Source organism: Periplaneta americana, chromosome 2 (assembly GCF_040183065.1).
Source record: "Periplaneta americana isolate PAMFEO1 chromosome 2, P.americana_PAMFEO1_priV1, whole genome shotgun sequence".
Taxonomy (NCBI): Eukaryota; Metazoa; Arthropoda; class Insecta; order Blattodea; family Blattidae; genus Periplaneta; species Periplaneta americana.
This window is the reverse complement of record NC_091118.1, coordinates 101,198,364-101,218,517: the sequence shown is the minus strand read 5'-3', so window position 1 is coordinate 101,218,517 and position 20,154 is coordinate 101,198,364. Positions and strand designations below refer to the sequence as shown.

The 20,154-nt window shown below is 35.8% G+C and overlaps 1 protein-coding gene across 4 annotated transcripts in view; it reads right to left on the bottom strand.

The window, feature by feature from the left end:
• LOC138694468 (uncharacterized) overlaps nt 1-20,154 on the bottom strand; it is a 175,800-nt gene that overhangs the window by 64,612 nt on the left and 91,034 nt on the right. For all 4 annotated transcript variants that reach the window (XM_069818210.1, XM_069818212.1, XM_069818213.1 and 1 more), the window contains exons 5-7: nt 18,809-18,941; nt 12,309-12,466; nt 1,697-1,935 (exon numbers count right to left, since the gene is read on the bottom strand). In XM_069818210.1, the coding sequence (XP_069674311.1) occupies nt 1,697-1,935; nt 12,309-12,466; nt 18,809-18,941 (530 nt within the window). The remainder of the gene's footprint in view (nt 1-1,696; nt 1,936-12,308; nt 12,467-18,808; nt 18,942-20,154) is intronic.

Below are 20,154 nucleotides of genomic sequence, written 5' to 3'. Positions count from 1 at the left end.
CACATACGGCTCGGCGCACAGCAGCTGTTTTGACTGAATTTGGCTGGGAGTTGTTTGATCATCCACCCTACAGTCCTGATCTTGCTCCCAGCGATTTTCACGTTTTCTTACACCTCAAGAAATTCCTGTCCTCCAGTGAGCGTTTTGGAATGACGAAGCGCTGAAGACGTCTGTCACACACTGGTTCCATTCACAGGCGGCAGAGTTCTGTGACAGAGGGATACAAAAGTTGATCCCACGATACGACAAGTGTCTCAATTCTGATGGTGACTATGTTGAAAAATAGCTGAAACATTGCTCTACCTGTTGCCAATAAATGTTTTCCTGAAAGTGTGTGTTCTTTTTTTTAAAAAAAATAGGGAAACTTACTTTCTGGATGCGCCTCGTACATTTCAGTCTATATATGGGTGTATCAATAGAACTTTAAAGAAGAAAGCAAAGAAGAAAATACAACTGAAATACTATAACACCCTGCATAGTTGCTCATTGTGCTAAGTTACCTCGAATTATTACTAGTCTTGAAGAAAGAAAAATATCCTTGGCTACGTCTATATATTTAAAGACTGTGGAAGAAGCACTGGAGTTGATCCAGGCAGTTTCAGGCAAGATAGAAATGCAATGAGTAATAAATGCAATAGAGTAGTATCTGCCAATCTAAGCCTAAAAAAGAATATAAAATGTAGGGCAGATTCTCAGCTGTGAAAATGCAGATTCTATAATCATGGACCTGTTGATTATTGCTTGTTTCATATCTGCTCCAATTACCACAGTGGACGTTGAACAAACGAAGCCATGTCTTCACAGATTTTGCTGAAAATACGAGTTTGCTTAGCTCTTTCTCTGGACTATTACAGCAGTGCCACAGTGTTGGTACCTAATAGTTTGAAGTACTAGAAATTATTATAAATTAAAAAACGTCTTTGGTTTACCTAATATTTCGTGTCATTGTTGGACTATATACTTCAATTTTGGTCATTCTTTTTGTGGTATCCAAAGATCTTGAGTAAAATTATCGTTATATTCGATTTTACAAGGATTTGTACTTTTCGAATGGGGTGAAGTAACGGTACAGTCTTTGTTGGTTTGGTTTGTAATTCCTTATTTTACTGGTTTTATTTCTTTTGAATTGGGTTTGTTATTTTTTTTTGTTGTACTAGCTTGGGTGTATACACTGGGGGGGGGGGGGGAGGACACAAAAGGAAGTCTTACCCAAAAGTCTGTCGTGCCTTCAAAAAGTTTGGGAACCACTGCTGTATAGTATAGTCCTCACCAGCTTAGACGGCCTCACTCACACTAATCTCCAGAGTCGTGGCTGACCCAAAATATAATAAATCATATGGAGCATGCCTGTTATTTATGGAGCATTGCCACGTTTTCTTCCTCAAGCTGAATCTGATTCTGAATTAGCCCAGCTGCTGGATAAGTACGATTTTTTTTTCAATAGAGTAGTTAGTAGTTCTCTCACAAGCGTCTTATCAGCCATTACGTCATCACAGTACTGCAATACTTCTGAGGCCTCATGAGCCCAACATCGGACAGTACAATAGAGTCATAACAATGCCGTAGTCTAAATTCTAGAGCCATTAATACACGGCCGTCTACATAAATATAAACATTTGCAGCAAGATAGTTCGAATAAAGAGAGCAGCCTGAGACTTGTCTAAATTTGGCGAGATTAGACATGACTTGTTACTACCTGATGAACGGGATGGCTTGACGCCATTCGAGCCCAGCAGATGTGGGGCACTGCGTGCTGTCACACTCAGTAGAACAGACACATGCGTCTCCTCTTCCACCAGCAGGTGATCGAGTCCTGTGCTGTACGCCAGTCGAGTCTGCAAAGCAGTCAGTTCATCCCCTCCAACAACTCCCACTTTTTCCACAGGTGGCAGCACGGAGTTATTACAAGGCGGAGTCATGTGCCGAGTGAGTGCCCTGTAAAAATGAAAACCTCAATATGTCATTCATAGGCTAGTCGAAAAATCCTTTATTCAAATAATACTTCTACATACCTACTGTAGCTACTCTTTTTATATTTTCTGAGAAAGTGAGAGTAATGCCTTTGTATACCACTGTTTTTCAGAGACTTTTTATTAGATAAAGTTACCTACACAATAATTTGAACCATGAGAATATAGCAGTATATGAGATTTCTTTTTGTAGTTTTTGAAACTGTTTCTAAGAATGGAACCTGTAAATAGTTCCGAAATAATGTAAATTTAGCAAAAGCCACGAACTTAGAGCCAATACATTTCTCAGTAATAATTAAAATTAAATTCTATTTGTATTTTACACAGTGTTCGCCAGGAAACAGGTTTCACTCAGGAAAATGTTGTCGTTCTTTTACTGTTATAATTCGAATGCGAATGTCGAGGAAATTGACTTAATAATAGTAAGTGTTTGAACTGTCGACCATTCTCTTTACTGTATATTTGACATTTTTTAAAAATGATTTCTAGACACACTGGAATCCTAGACACATTGTGTGTTTCATTCAATTAGTATACAGTTGACTTCCATTCGATGCAGTTCAGTTTAGTTCATGACAGTGCAGTGCACATTAGAACAACAAATCTTCATTTATGACACTACCGGTATATTACGAATAAATTGTACATGTCATGGTATACTGTCTTTATATGGAAATATCCTGGAGTTTCGCAACTAACTGATTCAACAATCCAGAATTTAGTGAAAGAAAGTGAGAGACCGGCTGATTTTTAAATAAAAGAATATAAGGCGCGTAAATCATGTTCTAAATGAAGAAAATCTCAATGACAAAGGCTGTAGGCTAGAACAGTGTCTCACGAAATCGTTAAGAAAGTTAGCACAACAGTAGGTGTATCCAAGACATCAGCTTGGAAAGCGACGAAATTGTTAAAACTAAAGACTTATAAGACAACAGTTGTCCATACATTGAATGAAACACACCATGTGCCTAGGATTCAATTCCACCAATAGAGACGAAATCCAATGTGTGTCTAGAAATCTTAAAAAAAAAGTCAAATATACAGTAGAGAGAATGGTCGACAGTTCCAGCACTTACTATTATTAAGTCAATAAATTACAGTTCTAATATAATGTGTACAGTATGTCGCAAGATTTTGTTGCCGAAAAGCTGATATGCTGAATCACTGTTAAGCCCATGTCACTTTTCGAATGGCGCAGTACTAAGCGAAACCCATTTCCTGTCGTATATCCATTATAATATCATTACTGAATGACAAGTAACAATATACGTAGAAGAACAAAATGTTTTGCCCACACTGGTTTATTACTGCATCTGTTTTTACAATTCTATGTAAGTCAATCATAATAGCTTCATAACGACGTGATTTCTACAGCTGCAGTGTTTCATTATACTGCATTATTAAACAAAATCCTAAGAAGGAATAGAATGGAGCTAAGGGCAAGTTTCATTACCATTTCAGTTCGAGTGGATTAATTATACCTAATAGTTATATAAAAATGTGGAATTAATTAAACACTCATGAAAACTTAAATCAGTTCCAGAAGCTGATTCGCAATCTCTTTTGTCAATTCTCTGTCACATATGGAGTTATACCAAATACTGATATCTTTTTAAGTTTAATGTTCACATTCATAGATTCCAAGTCAGGTTGGTCCTTCTAGATTACAAAGTCTACACTTCGGATTTCCATCATTGAGTTCTATCTTACTTATGTGTATTCTAAGAGTGCAGTGTCCGTGAATAGAGGCAGTGCTATCATGAGGAGTTTCGGTGGGCTAGTACAAGGTTAACACAAACATTGAAATTGAGGACCGTTTTAACAAAACTCAACAAACGCCATTTTTTTTCGAAATGCGGGTTTTGACAGATTCTAGTCAATTGTAATGAGAGGAAAATGATGCAATGCTCATAATATCACAAAACTAAACATTTTCCGTTGAAAAGAGTGCCTAAATGTAGAGAGTTTTCACAAAACTCAACATCTCCAGTTCTGAAATTTTCACAAAACTCAACATATCCTCTAACTCAACATTTCACACTTCTATCCTGTTTCACAAGCTACAATATTTTACAATAATGTAATATATTTGCATTTTGACAACAGTGACACATTTCGGAGCTCAAATATTATATAATATTTTGTTGTTTCCTGCGTTAATTCAGTATAAATTTGGCCGCTGTTGTAAGTGCATGTATTTTATGAATGCTGATGAAAATTGGATAAGAACCCTGAGTATTCTAAATCCGTTCAAGCTACTGAAAGGGGCAAGAAGAGTAGAAGCAGAGTACGTTAATATAAGAGTAAGAAATGTATAGTTGCGCCTAAAAATAATGACATACAACCAAACTAGACTGTAATCATTGAGAACAGGAAAAAAGAAAACGTGCTGCAGGTTACTTCTGCTTAAATGATCTAATTAATTTTCGAGACAATTTATACAGAAGTAGCACAAAAGTTGAACAGGATAATTTTTTGCTAAGACATATGAAAGTTGATCTACCTAAACGGCATAGAAGGACTTCAAAAAGCTAGAAAGATTTGTGTCTATTTCATATTTCGTAAGAGGTGAAAATGGAGAAGGTTTCCCAGTAGGCCTATGTGCTGCTACGTTTAGAAAAGTGACAGGTATGTTATTACGACATTGAAGGATGACATAGGTAATTTAGAAAAAAATGTTTACTCACAGAAAAATCCTGAAATTAACTCTTAGAGATTGTTTTCAGATTCTTGTGGGTCTCAGAATAAAAATTTCATACTGATTGCTATGCTTGTTGGTTATCTGGAAAGCTCTGAAGTTTTTAAAGAAAATAAACATTTCTTTTCTATCCGTGACAATAGCTATATGCCTCCGGACCATGTGTTTCGATTGATAGAGAAAGAGCTGAGAACACATGAATACATCATATTGGCATCAGATTATTATGAAATTATGGCAATGTTTGGGGACGTAAAACTTTTGTGCAAAGGCTGGCATACTTGTGATTTAAAATCGATGACAAAAAGTAATGTAAAAGTCAAATTACCATTTAAATTATATGAGATGAGAGTACTTACATACCAAAGAACTTATAAGAATCGTGTAAAGTGTTATTTACAAAACACAAATTTTTCTGCACCAATACAAGTTCAAGTGTTTAAACCAAGAAAGACAAGTTCTTCTGTAATGTCTAAGGCATCTGACCTTTCACTGGTGAACCATGTCAGAAAAAACAAAGCTAATGATATGAGGAAGTTAATGAGTTACTTCCATAATGGTATTTCGGAGAGGGGAAGCAAGGTATTTTATGGTAAAGTTTTAAAGGGATATGCCAAAGATTCTGACAATAGAATAGATTATGATGAACCATTGCACTGAGATTATTCTGCACGATTTTGATCTTCAGTGATCTGTATAATGTATTGCACAAATAGAAACAGTTAATTCGTGCAAATAAAGATTTCTTGTAAGTCAATAACAAATTTTGGAAAAAAAAAAAAAAAAAGCTTGAAATTAGGTTTCAGTCTGTTCAATTAACTGTTTTTTAATTCAGGAGTACTTAAGCACTATTTTAAAATACTTATTAATGATTTTGATGAGGATTTTACAGATGCGAATGAAAAATAATTAAACATTTTAAGGTATGTGCATTTAAAAAAGTGGATGTGTTGAGTTTTGTGAAATTCTTAACTTTTGTCATATTTTTTCCAAATAATTAAGATAACAATAATAGTTCCACTTCATATCAATTAATGCATCTCTGAAAGAGGAACAATGTCCAATTTTTTCAGAATCATAGCATCAAAGGTCTGAGAATAAACTAAAAAAAACGTTTCCTGTAAAATTTTTAAAGTGGCATTTGTTGAGTTTTGTGAAAACGGTCCTCAATTACAGCTAAAAGTTGTTTCATAACACTTCCAAATAAATTTAATTACTGTTATTCAGCTCACAATGTTTTCCTAAGTGATCGCTTCACACCTTTTTATTACTGTGCATGAATGAGAAATGATCGTGTTTTAAATACTTCACATCTTATTTAAATTTTAGCTTCTAATTTTTATTTCGTTTCTCATCTAGGGTGGTGCGTAAATTGAAAATTATATTATGTATATCAATCACTATTACTAACATTTGGAACATTTGCCTTTATCAGTAACAAATCCTCCCATAATATTTTAATTGTGTGGGAGACAAGGAAGAAGAGATATTCAAATTAATTAATTTCTGCCATTCAAATTGTCTCACCCTACATATCTAATAAAAATGTTACTAACATCACTTGTCGTCAGTAAGTCCTTCATAATTCTCATCTTTATCCTTCATGGGCCAAACATTTCTTGGGATAAGATCAATTAATGGACTTTATATCAGGCCAGTCCTACTCAAATGCTACAGTGGCAACTACAGCCACCATGGCGAAAGCCAATTGTCCTGTGGTGTTATGCGAGAGAGACGACAGATGGGGGCTGATTGCTGTAGTGGCGGTAGCCGATAGCAGATAGCAGCCGGATGGAACACTGATTGATGCATGTTGTTGAATGGGGAAGTATTTTATTCAATAAAATTGATTGATAACTTCGGTTAAGTGTAATAGTACCATGCACACAGACTACATAAAACTCTAAAAAAGCAAACTTGAGGTACAATCATTCCGTCCAAAGGTTAATTTCTATTCTGTTGTATTTAGGCTCATTGACTCGACTTTTGTCAGTGTTTGAAAGGAACTAATTGCCCTATGTTTGGGGTGATAGTGTTTGATGAATGAATTCTCAAAACAGCTTCAAGTGATAAGTCTGACAAACAGGATCTCACCTTACATTTGTTGAAAGTCATTAAAATAAATAATTGTGCGCATACGTAGGAACTACCAACATTACAATTGATCTCAGGGTGAGTGAATGAAGACGAGGAAATTAATGTTGATTCAGGCTCTTATAAAATGTAATGAGGTCGCCACTATAATGGTAATATCTGTCTTTAAGGATGGTATCAAACTGAAGTTTAATCAGCTCAAGTTGCAATTTACTCAGTGCCTTGTTAGCAGATATTGAAAAAGATGTCATGAAAACTCCCAAATTAGGTTCAATTGTCACCATTTCTTTAAATCGCTCGTTAAATTGATCGTGCAGCTTTAAAAGAGCAGTACAATAATCTGAATAATCGTCCATTTTGCAATTTGACAAGTCAAGAAAATTAGGAGCAGGGAAATAGTCAAGATTGCTTTCCTGAAGCTGATTTTTGAACAGAATTGGCATTTGAAAAGCTTTGGTCCTATCCCACATGGTGCTAATTAACATGTTCTTATCTTGTAAACTTAGATTTAAGTCATTCAAATGAGACGTTATGTCAGTCAAAAACGCCAGGTCCACTTTCTATTGATCGTCAGACAGAAGTGGTTCCAGAGAACCTTTCATTTCCATAAAAAGTGCTATTTCTTTGATGATAGCGATTTAATCAAAACTCCTACCTGACTTAGCCATCTTACTTGGCAAAAAAAAAAAAAAAACGGAATATCTTGAACTCTGCGTCTAAATCAGTCAAGAACTCATTGAGTTATTGGTGATTGAGTCCCCCTCTCCTGCAAAAGTTTACGCATCAGATGACCATGTCAATAATCTGTTTAAATTTATCAAATATTTTTGAATATAATTGTTCCTGATGCAAGAAACAATGTACAAATGTAACTGAGGATAGTCCAGCCTCATTTAACTTCCTTCTGAGTTGTCCAACAAAACCCTGGCCATCCGATAACACTGCAGCGGCCACGTTGGTAGTAACACCACACATTTTGTCCAAAGGAAGTTCCATGTCTAGGTGTGACACTTACACAGTGTTAAATATATCTTCTCCTGTTGTTGTGTCTTTGAGAGCAATAATATCTAGTAATTCTTCTGTAACAGTAAAGTCTTTCTCTACACCTCTGATGAAAATGGTTAAATCGGCCATATCACCGATAATAAAATTGTATTTTCGTCCAAGACCAACGAGTACTGCTCGAAATTGTTCCTTTATCTTTGCACCAAGCTCTTGCACTCGCCAAGAGATTGTTTGGTGAGAAAGGCTTATCGAATCAAATTGTTTCACTGTAGACAGGCACAAAAATTCAAAACAGGACACCATGCACTTTTTAACGAATTCACCATCCCTGAAGGGCCGCCCATGTTTTGCTATGTTCATAACTACAATGAAGCTAGCAAGTACAGAACATTTAGAATTATTTTCCATATTCTGCAAAGAAAATATTGTTACAATACACTGGACAGGATGTACTAAAATCTAAATAATAAATAAAATTAAATAATAATTTCTAATAATAAATAATGATTTCTAATTTTATTAAATTTTGCAATGGTTGATAAACAAAATGATATATACCTCTTGGGAACTTTCAAACACCAATTTCAGTTTTGCGATCAACTCCTTTCGTTCATCACTGGTGATGTCGTGAGTCGCCGAATGTTTCAAATTGTAATACTTACTGATGTTATATTTTTGGTTTTCCATCCAATGTGACACACTAGACATGTATAATGTGGCGGCAGGCGCGCGTCTGGAGCATTCTAGAAGATCCTGGTGGCCTCGGGAGTGCGTGCGCGTATCCAGTGCGACATGGAGCGAGAGGGAGGCGCGGGAAGCAGAACTCAGGCTTCGCCAGGCGCCGAAGTGCAGCGAGGGGCGAGAAGAAGGAAGACTGTGAGACGACGCAGCACAGCGCGGGGCAAAGGGGAAAGAAGGCTACAGGCTGCGGGGTAGAGAAAGCAAAGGAAAAACATTACGAAACGTCTGGAAACAGATTGTTATGGAGGCCCAGAAAGTTCACGACGCAGAACATTCGAGAACGTGCGATTTAATAAATAAAAGCGCGAGAAGCCTTCGAGCGAGTCAGTTGAATCAGTAGCGAGAAATTGAGCCGGCCTTGGGCAGCGAGTGAGGTGGACCTGAGTTCGAGTAAGTCAGTTAGTTTAGTTTGTTTGTCAGCTGTGAGAGAGCTAGCTAGTCTTCAAGCAAGGTGAACCTGAGTTCGATGTGCAGCGAACTTGAGTAGGTCCGCAACTGTGGCAGCATCCAGGTGAGTACGGCGTATCAGGAAGTCTTGGATTCGAAGTGCAGTGAACTGTATCTGGAAGGCTTGGGATTCGACATACCGTGAACTTGAGTGAGTGAGCTAGAAGAACTAGCCAAGGCGAACGAACTGTGAACTGAGAACTGACAGTTTTGTTTTGTACATAGTGCTTTGTGAACATTAGTTGAAATTAGAAGTACATTGTTGTTCTTCTCAATAATACACGTGAATTGTCATTGTCGTTCGGTGGAGTGCAATAACGACTACTGTGTTGCTTGTTGAGTGGAATACCCATTGTTGACAGGTGTGTGATTTAAGTTAGAAATAAAAGTCGCATTATTGTTGAATAAAAGTTACAATAACCTTCTTCGTGTTGCGCAACGAGGTAATTGTCTTCCCCAAGAACGTTTGCTGCCCTCTCCAGGTGTGTTTACATCTGAATACCTTTTGGCCATTCGTACATAAATGCATGAACTCTTCTTATTTGACAGTACATATATAGTCAGGGAGCTCTCCACTTGGTCTGTCTCGCTCACACACATGCTGCGGTGGATTGAGAGAGTAGGCCTACATATCAAGTGGAGTGGGGTGAGATGGGGTTTGGTTCGCCCTAGACTGGGCTGGTGGCTGAGCCGTTGCTCCACAGCTACCGTGGCACTTGTTGGGCTGGCCTGCTTTATATCATCATCTTAATTCGTGGTATGCTAACTGGCAGTTGAATCTGCTATGGCTTAACTGTATAGCAGCTCTAGGCGGAGCTGATAGGAAAGAAAGCAAATTGTTAAATGTACTCACTTCTTACAGACAATGCTGAAATGTTGTTCTTCGGCTTGTTTACACTGCTGACATTTGCGCATAAAGTTTCCAATGACTCAGCACAGTTAGTCTTCAGAAATTGATGAAATTTCGCGGTGAATGCTTCCTTTTAATTCTTCCTTAGTATGCAGGTTTGACTTACACAAATGAAAGTCACAAGGATTGAGGTCGGCGGGAAAGCGGGCTGGCCATACATTACCTATAGTTACTCTATCTTGAAAAACTACAGACAGACTCACATGTTGTATGAGCCATCGTAGAATCTTGTTAAAACCATGCATACATTTTCTTAGCACTGTACACAAGCCGAGTGATAACATTTCTAGCACCTTCTGTAAAAGATGTGAGTACATTTAACAATAATGTTTTATTTCCTATCATTTCACACATGACAACAGTGGACTTCACACTGGGAGAAGGCCGCAAAATGTTTGCGCCTCTTATTTAAATTCACCTTATATAAAAATAAATAAATAGATAAACAAAAATCCTGTATAAAAACAAAATAAATAGATAAACAAATCTTGGAAATATTCTGCAATTACAGGTATGGTTCGAATTTTACTCACTTTCTGAGCTAGTCAAAATTAGAGTCGATTGTTTGAATATATTTATTTATTTATTTCATCAATCACTGTTCACGTCATGGCAGATTAGATGTATTCCAGTTCTTAATCTGCCATCACTTTTTATACAAATATAACAAAAAATTAATACATTTGAACTTATAAGTATCCTCTGTTTACAATCATAATACTACTAATAATAAAAATAATAATAATAATGATAAAATAATAATAATAATAATAATAATAATAATAATAATAATAATAATTATAATAATCAAATAATAAGTATACCTCTTTTATTTACAACTCCTACTCTCTTAAGAATTATTCTATTACTTCATTGACTACTCTTCGTAGTTTCTCATCATGTGACTACTCAACATTTATAATTCCATCTCCGTTAGAGCTTTGACTTTCTTTTCCCATTTAATTTTAACTCTATACAGAAATTTTCCTAATTTATGCAGATTGCTTGCATTTAGGTGACCATTCATTTTTTATAAGCTATTATAGCGTTTATTTGTAGAAATTTTTTATCCACCTAACTGTTTCGCAAATCATTCGTTGCCTGACACTTTAATGCAATATACATTGCGTCTTCAGCTAGTCCACACAAAGGACATTTATCCTTCTCTACGTTCCCTCTCCTATTCTTGAGTTTCCAGATACCTAATCTCTCTTCCCTTGAATTTAGTCTAACATATTCTTCCTGTTCCGAATATTACTTCACCTCCCTATAGTATTTTAGTGATCCTAGGTCTTTCATATTACTAAAACTATCTTGTCTTGAAATTTCGTTTGCCCTCTCTTTTACTATTCTTCCAATAGTTTTCGTGTTTATAGACCCTAGTTCTCTCCATAGCCAATTTAGACCTAATCTGTTTATTTCACTTTCCAGCTCTTTCAGCCAATTCGATTTCCAATTAGTGGCTTTCATACAAAAGATACATGTTTTCATAACTGTCGAATCATTCCTACACAGAATATTATCTAAATATTTGATTTTTCTTTCTAGAATAATTCCCAGACTCGAATCGGTTCCCATCTCTAGTAACGCTGCCAGGTTAGAAGCATTCTCTGGTATTCCTAGAAATTTTTTTACACATTTTGGCCCTTACTTTATCGATGTTTCTGCTGGATAACCTACTACCCCAGATCTCAATATTATATAATATTTTTTATTCTACTAGAGCATTATAGATGTTGATAAAATTCTTCACCCCAATATTCGGCCATTTATTAAGGCATCTGTCTATTGCTTGGAGTGCATTTTTTCCTTTATTCCGTGCCAATTCATTTTGCAACTTCCAATTTCCCCATCTGTCTATTATCACTCTTAGGTACTTGAATCTGGAAACACAATCAATTGGAATTTTATTCACGTACCATTTCTCTTTCTTACTATGCACGTTGCCCTTTTGCAGATCGGGACTTTTGATTTCTTTTCGTTTATTTTCAGTTCCCACGTTTTACAAACGCTATTAATTTCGTTAATCACCTCATGAAGCCCGTTGACCGAAAATGCTCCAATAGCGCAGTCATCTGCAAAAAGTAGTCCCGGAATAGGTATGTTATCTAACACTGGGCAATGAGAATTCACATTTGCTACATTATCTAAAATATTATTAAGATTGTTTGATTATATTTTCTAGTATAAAACTATTATATGACTTGATATAAACTGAAATTACGAAAGTTTTATTGTGAATTGTACTATGCAAGGTATCGAGTAACACAATATGAGATCTTAAAAAAATGATACCATAGTTAAAATGTTTAAAATGCTATTTGTCAGATACCGGTTCCTAATTTTTACATCATATTGTTGTCCACATCCTATGTCTCAAACAAGTCCTAACTACTAATATCTTCGATTTATATGCTAGTAGGTGTATTGATAGTTGACTTACCGATACACTTCAATACTTGAGTTGTCAGAGTTGTCTGGTGTTAACTCATTGCCACCCATATCTATGACAGAACTGGAGGAGTCAGTAGGCTTGTATGTGTCCAGCAATCCATCCACTAAAGAGCGACAGCATTGTTCAGCACGACACTGAGCCAACACCTGGGTATATAAAAAAACTCAATTTATTATGCATTTTTGTGTTTATAATATGACAAAATCGATTTTTCAAGTCTTAAGTCACTGGTACAGTACCTATGGAAGTTAATACGAGTATATAAATATAATGTCCCCACTTTCTCAAAATTTTGTGAAAGCTTTCAATTTAATGTTTTATTGTTTTGCTATTCATTCATAGGTAAGAAAGTGTTAATTACAATGCTCCCAGTATAGTCATTTTGTAAATCGGCTAAGAACCAAATAAAATAGCTATACAATGTTACACATTATTTAAATTTATATTAACGTCAACTCCTGTCAAATTATAAAATATTAACTCTAGTATACATACTGTATTTACAATCAGATTAAATAATAAATAGATACTGGAATTGTATGCATACAATGACATCAAAATACATAGCAGCTTCTGTGCGGGCACAGGTGGCAAGTGACTTGGCTGAACATTCGTCATCACATGGCTAGCTGATCCTGTTCTACTTGGGATTGAAATTACTTAAGTTACCGGTACCAGTACTCAATTCCGCAAAAAAACAGTACTAAATATGAACTGTTCTATCATTGAATTCACCTTGATTAGTGGTGTTGGAAATAATGCCCTTCTGCTATTACAAAATACTTGACAACTCTAACACATAATTGAAATTAAAAAAAAATTGGTGAAATCAGTTGTTTGAGCACGTAAAGTGGGTGTGGTTGGTCTTCAGTTATACATGTTTCGGGGCTAGTGCTGCCCCATCTTCAGTAATGTTTTTGACAAAATTCATTGGCACGATGTAAACTGTTTTAACCAATTTTATACCTAATTTGAATGATATGTTAGAATTTAAATTGTGAATACTGTAATATGACATGATACACCCAGTATATGATATATATTTCGTCACAGCACTTCTTACATGTAAGTTAATGGTGGATCTCACATTTTCATGTATACGGTACCACCACAGTCTAGTATATACAGTCGCGAAGCTCAATAAGTAGTAAATATGTAAACATTACGTAGTTGCTCACCACTAGGATCGCTAATATCGCCTCATTACAGGCAATGCAAAATAGTACCGTCACAGTCTATTGTTTCTAGCACCCTCAAAACTCAAGCTTCGTGACTGTATATAGTAGACTGTGGTACCACCATTAACAATCATTACAAATAACTTCTTTGCAGTATACTTTATTAAAACTATCATAATCCCACTCCCCTCTTGCTGCTCAGTCCATCGTCTATTTAATACATATCCTCCCTGTTTTTGTTATTCATTATTTATTCGCTAGTTCACATATACCTTACTCTTTATACCAGTCCACTTCTATAGCCGATTCATTATTCAGTTCACTATTTGCTATAATAACTAATATCCACCATCAATAATTCCTACTATTCACACCTTCGTTATTCTGACGGCTTGATATTAGTCTTTCTATCTACTCTTTTCTTAATCTTTTACTAGTTCGCTAATATTGGTCACTCATTAACTCGAAAAATACTATTCACTGCTTTTTATCTTAATAAAACAGGTCGTTATCAACACTGATCTCTTCCTCATTCACTGGTCACTCCTCTCTCTTCACTCGATTATCTTTCTTATACAATCAAATCTCGTCTCCTCCACGTATTTTTCATTAATTTTGGTTATCCCCACAGCTCACTTAATGTTTAATTTAATTCCTCGAGTTTTTTTACCATCACGCTTCTAAAATCTTTAAAATCCACAATAATATCCCCCACACGCACTACATTACAGTCTTTAAAATTTTTTATTTCAAATCCACCCTTATTACTACCCTACCATTTTTTCCCCCATTTTCCTACCATTTCTTCCCCCATTTTCACATCTCGACATGTGGATTAGCTTTTTCCCATCACTCTTCTTCTTTCCTTTTCCCATTCTGCTTGTGCCACTCATCCTCACATTCAAGTGTTTTCTTAGCAGTTCTTAGCAGACTTGCATTCATCTTACTCTGCAGTTTAACGTTGCTTCCCTCTCCATGTCGAGATATCATGTTTAGACTTCCTCGTTCGTCGTTATGTCAGTTTTTAACCTCATTACCATCTCCTGTTGCCATGTGTGACTTCGATTATCTGATGTTCCGTCCTTGCAGTTGGGATGATTTTTTCCCACCATTTCTGTTCTTTCTCTTGGTTTAAGTGGTTATCCTTGACTGTCGGCTGGCTGAATATTTCTTTCCTTGGCAAAACTGGTCTTTTCTCCCTTGAAATCTGTTCGCTGTTCATATTTATTCGTCTCTTCGGTGCCTGTAATCCAAATTCAGAGTGCCCTTCGTTTTTTAAGCAAAACTCCAGATCATAAAATTTACCATTCACTTTCAGCTTATCGTCATACATTTTAGCAAAATGTCCTTTCGATCTTGTGCTTTCATATATGGTAGTAGCCGCTTTCTTTTATTTCTGACTTCAGTTGACATATCTACTTCTATTCTCACTCCTGAATTACTAAGCTTTCTTCAGTTATTCAGAATAACTTCCCTTATTCTTGTATTTTTAAAGCTCAAAAGGACAGGCCTGTTGGGTCCCCTTCTGAGTCTGTACGAATGGTCATCTTCATCCCTCCACTCCAGATTAAAGATCATTCTACACATGTCCTTTACTAACTCCAAGGTTTCCATCTTTTTTTCACGCCCCGTTTCTTCAACGCCAAAAATTATGAAGTTCTTTTTCCTCATATTGCGATTGTAGTCACTCATTTTCTTTTTTAATTTATTGTTCTCCACTGTCAATTCCTTTAACTTCTCACTGATGCTCTCTATATTTCTGCTTAAATGTTCAAAAGTCTGGTTTTTCGTTGGTACTTCACACTGTTTCACTCCTCTACTAAAAATTGAATTCCCTCTCTCCTTAATTCACTAACTTTATCATTTCCTGAAATTACTTGCATCCACTCTTACATCTTCCCTATCTGTACTTCACTTCTTCCTAAATTTTAACTCAGGTCAAAGATCTTTCTACTCGACTAGGTGTAGTGTTGTGCACATGTGACTGCTTTGGACGAAGTTCTGCTGTAGACTCAACACTAGTATAAAACATGACTACAATGTCTATTTTAAGATATTTCTTGACAACTCTTAAGAAAATTGGCGTTTACATGTTCAAGTTTCTACTCAATATCATATTCAACTGTTCAAAAATGACATGAGTATTTCTCTTCTGTATTTATGTGCATTGATCATATCGTCAAAAAATATAGGCTCTATGATTCTTTGTGCTCTTATGGGCATCAAACGCCAGCTTTCTCATCTTGTAGAAGAGTTTCATGCCTATGTGGATTTTCTGCATTCCAATACCGGTAGGCCTACCTTATTGTTTTGGGTTATAACATGGTCGTGTAAATGGAACTATGCTTCTTAAGTAAAAAATATTATTACTGGATCCATTTAATCATCGGCAATACTTTGTAGAACCAAATCACAAAAATTCACTCTCATTACATTAGTCCTTGCTAGCAATTCATGACTAATGTCACTCTGTATGGCTTAAATTTAAGAATTTTAGTGACTCTGAACACTATGGTTTTAGAAACGCCTGTTTTTTTGTGCAAGCATATGGAGAGATTTCTGTGGAGTATGTTCTAATCTTTCGCCTATTTAATCGAGTTTTCCCTCAGTAAGTTTTGTTTGTTCTTAGTACTTTTATTCACTACAGAATCGTTTTCCTGAATTTTTCAGGTTACTGTTCCTATGCAGAATCTGAATGTCCAGAAATTTTGTTGCAAAATGTATTCATCCTCTTACACAATTACGCTCTTGGTAAGTCTCAACCATAAAAATTCTTTGCTGTAGTACATACTTTTTTTGTGCCATTGAACAAGCTTAAACTAATACAACTGTACGAATGTGAACTTAAAACAGGATTGCTGCTTCGGTCTCACAGGCAACTGATCTACTGTACATTATACTATCTACAGAGTATTCTATACTATAAAGTGGTCAGCTACAAGGTCAAGGTAGGAGACCAGGCGCAAGTGCTTTAAATCATCTCAACTATTGAATTTATCGCAACACGTCAACCAGCCATTGCAAGTGCTGTTGCAGTATAGCCCTCTGAGTCCTGAAAGTATAGTATACTATACCATACTTCAAACATGATTATGACATAAAATGTATGTGCAGAGACCCGAAGTTTAGTATAATATACCTGCATTTGTGCCCCAACCGTAACCTGGAGAATTTTTTCCTTATGTCAGTGACTTTTTTTTTAAGTGTACAATTATACTGAACTTTAGAATTAAAACAACAGATGTCTCAGAACTCAGAAGGTAGGTTTACACTAGATGCCTGCACAGAATGTGAGAGAATGCTTTGTAATATGGATTTATAAGATTTATTTTTATGTTCTCATTGCCTGTGAAAGGGCCAGATCTGGACCACTGGCCACCAGATGAATCACAATCAATTAAACAATGTCAATAAAATGACATTGATATGTAGAAAGAATAAAACAAATCTCATTACTTACTTACTGGCTTTTAAGAAACCTGGAGGTTCATTGCCGCCCTCACATAAGCCCGCCATCGGTCCCTATCCTGAGCAAGATTAATCCAGTCTCTACCATCATATCCCACCTCCCTCAAATCCATTTTAATATTATCTTCCCACCTACGTCTCGGCCTTCCCAAAGGTCTTTTTCCCTCCGGCCTCCCAACTAACACTCTATATGCATTTCTGGATTCGCCCATACATGCTACATGTCCTGCCCATCTCAAACATCTGGATTTTATGTTCCTAATTATGTCAGGTGAAGAATACAATGCGTGCAGTTCTGTGTTGTGTAACTTTCTCCATTCTCCTGTAACTTCATCCCTCTTAGCCCCAAATATTTTCCTAAGCACCTTATTCTCAAACACCCTTAACCTATGTTCCTCTCTCAAAGTGAGAGTCCAAGTTTCACAACCATAATGAACAACCGGTAATATAACTGTTTTATAAATTCTAACTTTCAGATTTTTTGACAGAAGACTAGATGACAAAAGCTTCTCAACCGAATAATAACACGCATTTCCCATATTTATTCTGCGTTTAATTTCCTCCCAAGTGTCATTTATATTTGTTACTGTTGCTCCAAGATATTTGAATTTTTCCACCTCTTCGAAAGATAAATCTCCAAATTTTATATTTCCATTTCGTACAATATTCTGGTCACGAGACATAATCATATACTTAGTCTTTTCGGGATTTACTTCCAACCCTATCGCTTTACTTTCTTCAACTAGAATTTCCGCGTTTTCCCTAATCGTTTGTGGATTTTCTCCTAACATATTCACGTCATCCGCATAGACAAGAAGCTGATGTGACCCATTCAACTTCAAACCCTGTCTATTATCCTGAACTTTCCTAATGGCATATTCTAGAGCGAAGTTAAAAAGTAAAGGTGATAGTGCAACTCTCTGCTTTAGCCCGCAGTGAATTGGAAAAGCATCATTTCAAAACAAAAATAGAACTCATCACATTCATACTCAAATCTTAAAAAGCAGATGAAGGTCAAATCTTAAGTGGCACTTTGTAGTTTGTTCTGAAGATTGAATAGATGGTCAATGGATTTTATTCCTGAAGCAGATGATGATGAATATTTTGAAACATAACTGCACATGACTACCTATGCATGAAATTAATTTCAGTTCGAAGTAAAATTTTATTTCATTACTTGAGTTCTCTATAGTAGGTACCTACTAAGTGTTAGGAAATACTGCATGTGTGATGGTTGAGACTTTAAGTAATTAATTTTGATGCATTTATAAGTATAAGCATTACTGTATTTTTTGCTAAATGAACTCTCTCTCCTGTACCTTAAATTGTAAATCTTTGTTGTAATTTCTGGTTCTGTGAAAAATGGGTTAAAGCCCTGATCACATATATGTCAGATTGACCATTCCCATATCATGAAATGGCAACATAAAAAAGAGAACAACCACTAGGATCTCCTCTGTCAAAAATGAATTTTTTGGTAATGACAGCTAGATGGAAGTACTGCTGCAAGCTATTACTCTTCTTTTGCAACCACTAGATGGCAGCATGTGAAACTGATAAACGTAGTTGTCTTGAAAGTGCATTAGCCTAATCAATCTGTTGTATGTGATCAGGAGTTAAAGTTTTCTCCAAAAACGTTATTGTAGCAGATCCTAAGATTAAATGCTTAAGTAGATAAGATATCTCTCTCTTTCTTTCTCTCTCTCTCTCTCTCTCTATATATATATATATATATATATATATATATATATACGGTATATATATATATATATATATATATATATATATATATAATATAAACAGAGAACTAATACCTAAATTCAGTTCCTAATATCATCATACCTGTAGGATCTTCGTAATTGACAGCTTGCGCAAAGGATGTAGCAAAATGGGGCATGTGTTGCGGCAGGAAGTAGCTATACCCTTGTTGTCTTTAGCACCAAGAGCCAAGAGATCATTGTATAAGCTGGATAATCTGTTAAAAAAAAATTAATGCATATAAGACAACTGACTTTAATTTCATCATATGGAACAGCAATTTAATGTGGGATCCAATTATGAATTTAGTGAAAGGTATGTGAAAATTTTAAATTTATTTCATTGCGGTAAATGCAGACAAAAGGAACACACAAACACACACTGACAACATATAAAGCTGGAATATAAAATCACAACCACAAGTACAGGTAACAATAAAAAATATGTGCTGTATGAGGGATACAGTGGCATGTAGAATACATTACCCAGTTTCAGGAATGAAATTGCAGTTGTATTGATTTGAATGTTTTATTTTTATTTTGGTTTACAAATGGAGAGTATAGGACTATAATAACAGAAGTAATTTTATTAATGAAGGGCATGCAACATATTTTCTCTCCATATGAAAAGACATTCCGAAATTAGTTCCACCTCACAACAAATTTTTCACTATGGTTCACTCAAAGTGTATAGTACATATCTTCTTATCACTTTAAAATTGCAGAATTCACGATTACAAATCGAACGAGTGGTCACACAGATCTGTATCTGCTATCGATTCTGAGATGTTACTGAGAGAGTCCACTCTGCATGACTAATTTTATATGTAAATTCGGACCTTCATGCCCATAGCAAGGGAAGTTGGTACCGGTATCATTATGTCGGTTCATGATCTAACTACTAATAACATTAGCATTCGGCTGTACAATAAGCATTTGAAATTTTATCATTTTTTGTTTCACCACGAATACCGGAATGAGTGCCCACACTCAGTGAGGGGAAGTATGTATTCTACGTCAAAACAAAGCATTAGCATGCATACACACATAAGTATACACGCACAACATACAAATTTATGTTGAATCTTTTGTACACTACTTTTAACACTTGGATATAAATAACTGATCAAATGGCGATCTTACTCGTGTTAATTATGTAAGCATGTGCAGCTTACAGCTGTTTCGGTGTTACTTGACACCATCCTCAGAGCCTACTAGATCTCGGCGCTATCTCAACTTCGCTGCCTGTTGTTTGGGTACATTCGTGTGATGAAGAGTTGTGTCAAATAGTGAAATTGATCTGTGTGTGACACACCCTAATCAAATTCTCAACACACAGATCAATTTCAGAAAACACACACTATTTGACACAACTCTTCATCACACGAATGCACCCACACAACAGGCAGCGAAGTTGAGATAGCGCCGAGA